The sequence below is a fragment of the Glossina fuscipes genome, unplaced genomic scaffold (genome assembly GCF_014805625.2).
Source record: "Glossina fuscipes isolate IAEA_lab_2018 unplaced genomic scaffold, Yale_Gfus_2 112, whole genome shotgun sequence".
Lineage (NCBI taxonomy): Eukaryota > Metazoa > Arthropoda > Insecta > Diptera > Glossinidae > Glossina > Glossina fuscipes.
The window spans coordinates 4848542-4859244 of NW_023998455.1; the positions used below are offsets into that span (position 1 = coordinate 4848542).

General features: G+C 30.0%; 1 protein-coding gene across 2 annotated transcripts in view; it reads right to left on the reverse strand.

The window, feature by feature from the left end:
- LOC119639148 (RIMS-binding protein 2) overlaps positions 1-10703 on the reverse strand; it is a 33600-nt gene that overhangs the window by 5339 nt on the left and 17558 nt on the right. The window contains exons 16-18 of one of the 2 annotated variants that reach the window (XM_038036383.1): positions 8789-9085; positions 8396-8693; positions 4632-4699 (exon numbers count right to left, since the gene is read on the reverse strand). In XM_038036383.1, the coding sequence (XP_037892311.1) occupies positions 4632-4699; positions 8396-8693; positions 8789-9085 (663 nt within the window). The remainder of the gene's footprint in view (positions 1-4631; positions 4700-8395; positions 8694-8788; positions 9086-10703) is intronic. The other variant, XM_038036382.1, reaches the window with a different exon arrangement.

The window sequence follows — 10703 nt, forward strand, 5'->3', positions numbered from 1 at the left end:
ATAATAATTTAAATTAAAAATAAATAAGAAACAAAATAAATAACCAAACAATAACAGCTTAAAAGCCGAATTGAAATAAATTAAAATTTCAAAAAAGCTCAAAATTAAAAAAAAAAAAAACAAAAGTACATATATATATGTATGTATATATAAAAATTTCTTGGTAAATTATAAAAAAAAAAAAATAAACAAAAAATTATTTACATAAGGTACCTAAAAAAAAAACAAAAAAAAAAAAAATTATAATATTTTTACACATACAGTGAATCACATAGAAATTTTGTATTCTTTACATTTTTTTCTTTTGTTTTTTTTTTTTTTTTTTATTGGTACACCATTTAATGACATCAAAAAGATTTTCAAATATTTATACGGTTTTTTTTTTTTTGTTTTTTTGCTTTTCGTCTATTGTATGTACATTTAAAATAAGTATAATACGAAAATAAGTAGACATGGCATACGTAAGCATTTATACTAAAACAAAATGCTTCTATTTACGGATTTGCTTTCACTACTACATTAAGACACATATCATTTATTTATTTATTTATTTATTTACAAAGTTTTAGGCTGAGACACTTTTCCTGTTTGTTTATGTTTTTTTTCTTTTTTTAATATTTTTATAACTAATGAGAGAATGAGAGAGTGATGGGAATAGAACGGAATAACAATAACTTTTCGCTCTGCTTTGTGTGGCATGTTACTGTAGAAAAGTTTGCTATATTTTTGGAATTTTGGTATTTAGTTTCATTGTTTTATATTTAAGAAATGAATTTGTGGAATTTTTTTTTTAATTCCTTTTTCTCGAAAGGAAATTCCTTCGAAAGTTGAACTTAAAGTATAAAAAGCAAATTATATATATACAAGAAAAGGAAAGAAACAAAAACAAGAAATAATAACAATTATAGAAGTGAGCAAAGTTTAAAAGGAAAGGGAAAATCTATAGATGAAATTCTTTATCGTATCTTGTTATCATACTTTCTTTAGAAAACCAAAAAAAAATCCAGTGTAATGATAGTATCAGATGAGAAATAACGAATACATTTTAGCATGTCTGCGCTGAGTTAGAATGAGAAGCTTAAGATACGGAAGGAGGAGAAGACCACGAAGATGTTTTCCGCTCGATATTTTCAACCGATTTTGATCAAAAGCTGCGACGAAAATTCAAGTTAAATTCCAGAAGCATATCGAATGGCAGAAGTTTTTTTTCTTTCTAAAGTGATAGTACTGTGAAGGACATCTGCGTCAAATATCACATCATGCCTTTGGTTTCTTTACAACATAAAAATTTTTTTCGTGATTTTCACAATAAGCGGTTTTGCTGAGCAAAGAAGTTGCATAAAATTTTGTCCACGAAATTAAATTCCTTATGCAAAGGATGTCTAGGATGTTGCGAAGGGTCTTTGACTTTGCGGGAAAAAATCGTTCACAATTATTGTAAATAGCTCAAAGGACGGGTCTTGAGAATGGGTTGAAGACAAAGAGCGTCGCGGACGACCAACAGGCTTGCTGGGAAATGCATACAATTGATGCAAATGTTCAAAGGACGGATTCCGAGAATGGGTTGGAGACGAAAACCGTTCCGGACGACCAATAGCCTTTAATGATAAATGTCGAATCAAATTAAGCAAAATCTGTTGACATTCCAAACGAATCATTCAATCACATTTTGAAATATATTTTTTGGGCCTAAAACGCCCCAAATCTAGCTTGATACCAAAAACCATTCAATATATGCATTGGTTCTTCGAGGCCTTTTCGTTAAAGGTTCAACCCATATTATTCCACAACCGTTGTATTCACATGACCCCCATATGACTTCTGGATATTTTCTAAGCTCAAACGACCACTCCGGGGGTCGATTAAAGAGATATAAGCTAAATCGCAGAAAGCTTTGAAGGCCATTCCGGAAATCGACTATAACAACGGTTTCGACGATTGCAAAAAACCTTGGCATAAGCGTATTGTATCTGAAGGGGATTCCTTCGAAAACAGCGAAATAGATTTGGAATGACAAACAGATTTAAAAAAGATACAATTAAATTGGTCTTTACTTTCGATCATATTCGTATATAGATAGGTATTACCTATAGATATTCTCTGCTTCTTGTATTGTTTCAATGTGTCGCATCGACATTCTAAATGACTATCCGCCATCGATTGTAATATCAATTTCTTCACCGCGTGGCAGTAGATTTCAATCGATCGGATCATTTTTTTTTTTTTATAGAATCCTAAACATATATAGGATGTGTCAAAATTTACGCAATGTTTTTTTGACTGCAATTTTTTTATTGAATCATAATGTAAATAGGATAGAATTATGTGTGGAATAGCACATCGGCCTGGAGGGTTTTGCATGCACGTACGCCACGCAACAAAGTACATCATCAGGGAATGTCTCATAGAGTAATCAGTAACAATCATTGCTTGCATTTTTCTACATTCCTTTAGTACCTGCTGAAGGGATTCAGATGTTACCCTGATCCTATATCACTTGGTCATAATATCGCTTATTTTGGATTTTAATAAAATGATGAATCTTAAGCGATTAATGACTAATCTTTTCAATTAACTTTTCTCCGTATATCTCTTTGTGCTTAGAACTGTTTATGGAAGCTAAAGTTTTCTTAAGTATTGTTAGAGTTAATGGACATCGAAACGGTGAATTCAAAGATAATTCCCTATACAGCATAGTTAGCGCGAAATTTTTTCACTTTTCTAAAAAAAATTCAGTCAACTTTTTAAAAACTTTGTTACCTTGAAATTGCAATTGATCAATGCAATCTTAGACAAAGAAAAAAATTTGAGAAAACTCTATCTTTTGAGCCCGGCACTTGCACATTTCATCCAATCTGTTTATTACAGACCCTAGGAAGTAAATTTGTCTTAATAATATACCGAAAACTTTTTAAGAAAAAATCGTCGGACAATGTGAATATTTTTGTAAGACTTTCTACACCTTCAAGTGCTTTAAAATGGGAGTTAGAAGCGACCTTGAAAGTTTTCTTTGTTTCTATAATTTCGTCGGAGTAAAACAACTACATAAAAAGTGTATTTTTTTATTCTTAGCCTAAACGATAACTTTATGAGTAATTCCTTTCCGTACGTAGTACGGGTTGGTAGTAACGAGCAGTGATTTATAGTATACTGACAATATACATTTCTTACTATAGCGTTAAGAATAATTTTTTCTTTAACACATTCCCTGGAATACGTGGCACTTACAGATCATCGTGTACCGTTTTCGGTACACGACAACAAATTTATTGATACTTTTTGTTTGTGCGCTTGTTTCGCCGCTGTGTGTACCGTTATCGGTACACGACCCAAAAGTGACATAAAATAGAGGTAACAATAATTAATTTTTAGACTCGAATATTTTAAATTAAAAAATTCAACTTGACATGGAAAAATGCATTTTAGCGTGTACTATAAACGGTACATATGACAGAGAACGGCATCGGAGTACGGCTTTTATACCAATTGGATCGCTTTCATGTTAACGCTCTTTAGCAATTACGCTTCGGTAAGAATTACTGTTGTCTACGAAAGCATGATAACTTGTTTGGAAAAGAAGACAAACATGAATATATTATATGTTATATTAAATTGTTTTATGTAATAATTAGGGTTATCAAGTTATTATTGGAGAAATGAATTTGTTTTTCTTACTTGATTAATTGATTAGTTTGTTAAAAATAATCATAGAAGTTTATTGAATAGCTTTCTTTTTCAAATAGTTTTGAAGAGGCTTTACACTAAATATGTTGCTAGCTATACATAGCGCATAATTCGTATGTTTTAGAAAAATGTTTTATTGTTTCGTAATAATTTTTGAGAAAAAAAGACGAGTACGACGAGTTAGCGATTACAAGTGTTGGAAAGTAAATGCAATCGTTTGCAGTGTTTTTGTTTTTTTTTTTTAATTTTTTAAAAAAAAAATAAAAAATGTGGAAAAATTTTTTTTTCAGGTTAATTTTTTTTTTTTTTTTTTTCGATATATATAAATATATTAATTATTTTTTTTTAATTTGAAAAAGTTTTAACCCAAAAGCAAAGAACGCAATAAAAGTTAAAAACAAATTATTAATAAAAATTAAAATTTTCATTATTGTAACCATACGAACAATTTAATCGAGACAACACATGAGATGAAATGTATGATTAAAAGGTAAAAGAGAAGCATGAGTGAGAAGAGTGAGATAATAAGGAGATTGGCAAGAAATGGAAAACGACGCAAAACGTGTATGTAAATAGTGTAATAGAAAACGGTGTCTTAACAGGAAAATAAATTCAAACAAAGATATTAATGATTAAGTAAGAGTGTAAAATAGTACAAGAAAAAGCTTGTGTTTTTTTTTTTTTCTTTTCTAAGTTCAAATAGGTGGAGTTCAAGTTATAGTTTTCTGGTTAACTAATTTTTTTTTTTTTATTTTACAGAAATTCATTGAAGGTAAAGAGAAAAGTAGAGTGAGTATAGAATGCAAGTAATAGTAGTAGTAGTAGTAGTATTAGTAGTAGTAGTAGTAGTAGTAGTAGTATATATAATTTTTTTTTCTTGCTTTTAAATATAAAGTAAAACGAAAAAACGTAACATAATGAAAACATAAAGAAGAAAGAGTATTTACCTGCGTTTGGTGATCGGGGGCAGGATGGCCCGTCGTGTCTAACAGTGTAGGGGAAGCAGGGCGAGCATCTATAGCAACAAATATAACATAAAGACTTCACATTTACCACAGCAGACCATTACAAATGAAATTTTTGTTTTGTATTCTTGTGTTAAATAAAATTTGATCGTTTCAAAATATAACATTAAATGTCAGTTAACTCGTTTGAATACCGATTTGAAAATTCTGATTATGGCCATTACTAGGTTTTTTTGTTTCTTTTTTTTAAATTAAAATTTTTTTTTTTTTTTTGCCTTTTGTTTGAGTTAAAATGAAAAACAAAATTTAACTAACAGACACAAAACACACACCAGCAGTAAAAGGCTTGTGCAGCATACTTGATGTAGTTTTCTTTCTTTCTTTTGTTTTTTTTTTTTTTTTTTAATTTAATAATATTGCATAAAATATACATATCACTTAAAAAGGTTATATAAACACATTAAAAACTCGGCTTGATTTTCTATATAATTCACCGCAAGTATTGCATTTTTTTTTTTATTTGTATTTTTATTTTTTTTCATATTTTCTCACATAACATTATATAATACATTAAATATAATATACAGAGAGATTAAGTTAAATAAATGAAAAAAATATTGCGAAGATAATCAATCATAATGAAAAAAAAAAAAAACAAAATTAAAGCCAAAATAAAGAATTAAATCGAAAAAATTTTCTCCTCCGAAAATCGTCGTTCATCGTTTAAATTTGTAAATTAAAAAATAAATATATATTAAATGATTACCTTTTGTTTTTGTTTCGATTCTTTTCTTTTTTTTTTTTTTTGTTTTTTTCTTGACATTTAATATTTTACAAGAAGAAACCATTACACAGGCTTATGATTTATTTATTTATTTTTTTTTTTTTTTTTATCTCTATACATTTTATAATTTATTTTAAATTTTGCGTTTCAAGCTTAACGATTTCTTGAATTTGTTGTTGTTATTGTTGTTTCTAGATGAAAATTGTAAAAACATAGACAACTTGGGAGGATTTTAAGGGTTTTAACGAACTTTTACATCAATATCTTATTCAATATTTTCTTTTACACAAAAGGAAAGGTCAAACATTGTGCTGTCTGAGCAAAAAATTTAAAAAAAAAACGAGTGTCAGCAAATGTTTGTTGCATTTTTAACTACCATCATAGTGGAGAGAGGAATTGAATCAACAAAAAAAAAAAAAAGAAACGCCAACAGCATATCTGTAATTTGTTTCATACACGCAATGGACGATCATGGAATGAATGAACTAAGTCTTTTAAGTCTTTAACACTAAAGCTAACTTTCCTTTTGGTACCCATTACCGACAAATGATCAAAATGTTTGCAATAATGAGAAAAAAGCGTCAGGGAACCCACAAAGTATATATATTCTTGAACAACATGGAATTCTGAACCGCTTTAAGTAAGTCCGGTCCGTATGTCCGTCTAAATTCTTGGCCAGCTTTAAATTTAGGATGCACTTAAACATGTACGTCCATTTACATAGTATCCATGGTCAACACCCAACCACCAAGAATGAAGCTATCGACATCAAATTTGCAAAAGAATGTGGAAATGGAATAAACCGGTCGAAAGATACGCTCTCAATGCCCCCACATCCATGCAATAAAAAGAAAACTTTCGGTGTTTTTTACTTAATACTCGCAAAGCACTATACATACATCAGGTAAATTTGAAAATAAAGGAAAAACAACTGGGTTCATCTAGCATTATAGAGTACGAGGATTGAGTTCTTTCTTTCGTTTTCTTCAGTCGTTTTTAGAATAACCGTTTAGAAAGAGTGTAAAATTTTTGAGATAGATAATCGATCAAAAAGTACTTGTGTCAAATTTCAATATCCGATCGTTCTTGTTTACGATTGTGACAGCAAAGGGAAAAAGAGAATCAAAATGAACCCTTATAGCAGCAGCAGGCATATACAAAACGTCGGTAGTTCTAGCGCTAAGGTGACATTAAATTCTTTCCATTTTCAAACTTGATCCGAGAAATTGATTTAGGGACATATCCGCTCAATCTGAACATTTCTGAGTTAATATTTGCTCTGGTTTCGTGCACTTTGAGTCATCAACGATTCGCATTGCTCACTGGGCGAATGAATAGTTACCGTTGCATCCTTCTTTGTTAGGCGTAAAAAATTGCAAAACACTTTATTATTTAATTAATTAAGATTGATTGTCATTGAAATCTGGCCTTACTGAACTCTTTTGGAAGAACTTTTCTCAAAAATTTGCACTGTCCACAGCGTAAGCGGCCTGTTGGAAGAACTTTTTCAGAGAGCTTTATAAAAATTTTATAAATCTCCAAAATTGTGACGAGGGAAGCAAAGCAATTTACAGAGAAAAACGGAAAGTATTTTCGAAGCGAACTGAAAGCAATCTAAGTTTGTCCCTCCCGTTTGTCTATGGATTTTTGTGCTCAACGTAAAGGTCGCAAGGACATATTGTATAGAAAATAGTTCGATTTGGACGACTTCTATGGCCAGTTCCCACATAAGGCATTACGTTGAGAAACCTTTATGTGAATAATTGTCTTTAGCGAAGTAGTGCAGGAGACTTAATGATGGAACATGGCCGACTATAGTGTGTTTGGGGAAAATTCTTAATTATAATTTTACATAATTCGCAACTCTATGAATTCTTTAAGCTAAGTTGCCTACATTTATAAACTTTTGGCATGTAGAAAAGGAACTTGCACACTCTGCCCTTCTTGTCTACTGCTGCTTTGTGAGCGTAATGAATCGCGATTTGTAAGGAGTTAAGAAGAAGAAGTTATTGAAGCAAATGAGTTTATTGATGGTAAGACTATTCTTTCATACTTTAATTTGTTTTTTTTTTTTTATCAATAACAAAAAAAAGGTCATGCTTTATAATGTTAAAACAAAAATCAAAAAAAAAAATTATGATAACATTTTTTTTTTTTTTTAGCTTAATATATGAGACAGGACATGGAAATTTCAATTTCTTAGAATCACTTTAGAGAAATGAAAAAACACACATGTACATCATACCAACATTTAGATTTTGATGAAGAAGTGTAAAATAAAAATTAAAAGTTAAAGCATATTATTATTAAGGTAAAGCCAACAAAAATTTGGTGTGAAAATTGAAATTGAGACCAAATAATAAATAAAAAGATCTTTGCTGCTACTGAAGAAAAACAAAAATGAAAAAAAAGAAAAAAAAAAACGAAAACAATTACACAACAACAAGAACAACAACTATATTCAGATAATAAATAAAAAAAAAAAAACAAGTAAATAAATATATTTATATATATATATATATAAAAAATTTATTTATATTAAATATTGAAATCAAATAAAAGAAAATTTAGTAAAAAAATATATACGATTTGAAATAAAATTTTATTAAAAAAAAAAAAGAAAAATTTGCTGAAAAAAGTTTTGTAAAAATCTTTTTCTGTATTATATGTTTTCTCTTCTTCTTCAAGTTTGGCAGTGTTTGTTAAAAAAAAAAAAAACAAAATTTGCATTTAAAATACCTAATTTTTAATCTCCTGAATTTGTCTTCAATTTTTCCGAAATGGAATATAACCCAATTTGAATTTTCAGAAACCTAATATATTTTTGTATTTTTTTTTTATTTTATTTCTTTTTTTAATTTTAATTCTGAATTTTGGAAATTTTTGGTTTTTTTTTTTTTATAAATAACAACAAAAAAAAAAAACAATTTCTTTGAAGCGACTTTTAAAAACTTGTACTTACTTTTTCCTTGGGGACCACGAGGCCCAACCATGCCAGGCATCATATTGTCACGTGGCGGTGGTGGAGGTCCTCTAGCACCCGGCCCTTGACCTCTACCCCTCTGACCGGCCAAGCCACCGCGTCCTGCAGGGCCACCACCCGGAATCATTTGATTGCCATACTGATCGGGGGCATCAGCCAAGAAATTCGATGGCACTAAACCGCGCACACCGTCCAATTCGCCCATATAGAAACCATCTTCGTCCATTTCACCGTAAACTAGTATTACTTCACCAGTTTTAAAACTTAATTCAACTTGCTAAAGTACAAAGCAAAGCAAAGCAAAGCCGATGATAACAACTTTCCGATAAGAAAATAATAAAAAAAAAAAACAATAATAATTGCAATATTTACCTCGGCATCAACATTTGGACTCAATTCTTGAGGATCATAATCATATAAAGCTATCATGCGTTTAACAGGCATATTGGCGTATATATCACCCCAACGATCACGACTGACATTACGCATACTCTGTTGAGTGCCTACCTGACCGGGCATAACTTGACCCGTTCCGCCTGGTTGAGGCGGCAGCTGGCCCATTTGACCTGTGCCATCGTCAACTTCGGTCACCATATTATGGGGCACATAACCACGACGACCCCGCAGTTCCCCCCAATAAAACCCGTCAGCATCTTTATCACCGTAAACCTTAACATAAGTAGGCAAGAAAGAAAAAAAAAAAACAAAACAAAGGAAATGAAAAAATTACAAAAAAATAAAATTTAAACGGAATTAATGAAATTTATTCTACAAAGTCAAATAAGTAAAATATATTGAGATATATATATATATATATTTGTAAATATATATATATATGCAAACAATTGATTATATATATATATTGTAATCATAAATGATAATTATATAACTTTTAACACATTTACACATCACTAAACTATATGGTTAACTCAGAGAGGTGGAAATAGGAGAAACGCTATAACTATAACGCTTACTATATCTAAATATTTATACATATATATTTATAGTATAGTATATATATGTACGTATATTTCATTGATCACTATGTATATAAATACATATAAATATATGTAAACAAAAAGAATATATTTAAAATTATTACACATACACTATAAGTTACTGATGAACAAAAAAAAGAAAAAAAGGAAAAGAAGAAGAAAAACAAAACCAAAAACAAACAAAAAAAAAAACAAAAAAAAAAAATTAAATGAATGAATGTATCAATGGGATTACAATGCAAAATCCTTTAATGGGTTTCCAAATTAAGTTAATAAAACGATTAAAGCTCTCAACCGATTAATGTGTAGGCCAATTCGTACTTGCTTCGAATACATGTAAAAGTGACAAATTTCATTCATTACATGTCTTTCACATTTAAGCCAGAAGTGATACTTTCCAAATGCGTAGCATCCAATAGGTTGGTAGGTGTAGCAATAGTAGCAGTAGTAGTAGTAGTAGTAGCAGTAGCAGTAGCAGTAGTAGAAGTTGCAGTAGTAGCAGTAGTAGAAGTTGCAGTAGTAGCAGTCGTTATTATTATTGTTTTAGTAATTGTAGCAGTAGCAGTAGTAGTAGTAGTAGTTGTAGTAGTAGTAGTAGTAGTTGTAGTAGTAGTATTAGTAGTAGCAGTAATAGTTGGTTGCTACTTCTCCTAAATATATAAAGTCGTTTGATGTTATAGAAGAGATTCTAAGCTTACCTTGTACATTAGTTAGTTACAGCATTCTAGATACGTAAATACGTATTGTGTATGTTTACATATTTCTTTCATTTAGTTTCTTTTTTTTGTTTTTTGTCATTTAGCTGAACAACTACATAGAAACTTTTTAAATAATTATAGTTTACACAATCATTCCATATATTGTGTGTAGTTAGCTCTATTCAAATTAAAAATAATAAATAGTAAATGTGTATATAACAAAAACAACCTACACCCCCTTTATCCACATTTATGAAAACATCGATTAGTTAAAGTTGGCACGCCTAACTTTTGAACTCTAAGACTGATGATGTAAACTAAGAATGCTCAACAATGGAATTATCTAGCTTCAGCGGTTCTGACCTACAACTCAGTATCAATCAGACCCGCCATACCGAAGCTCAACTTTGTTGAAGGCTTATAGACTCCTGAAAATTGGAAAAAAAAATCCAAAAGAGTCCCTCGGAAGTTGGCGAAGATTATTGTTCAGCCATCAATAACATCGAATGTAATCAGGCATATGTCTCCAATCATTTTGGTTTTACATCTTTTTTTTTGATAAAACTGCCTACAGGCATAGAGAATTGACAA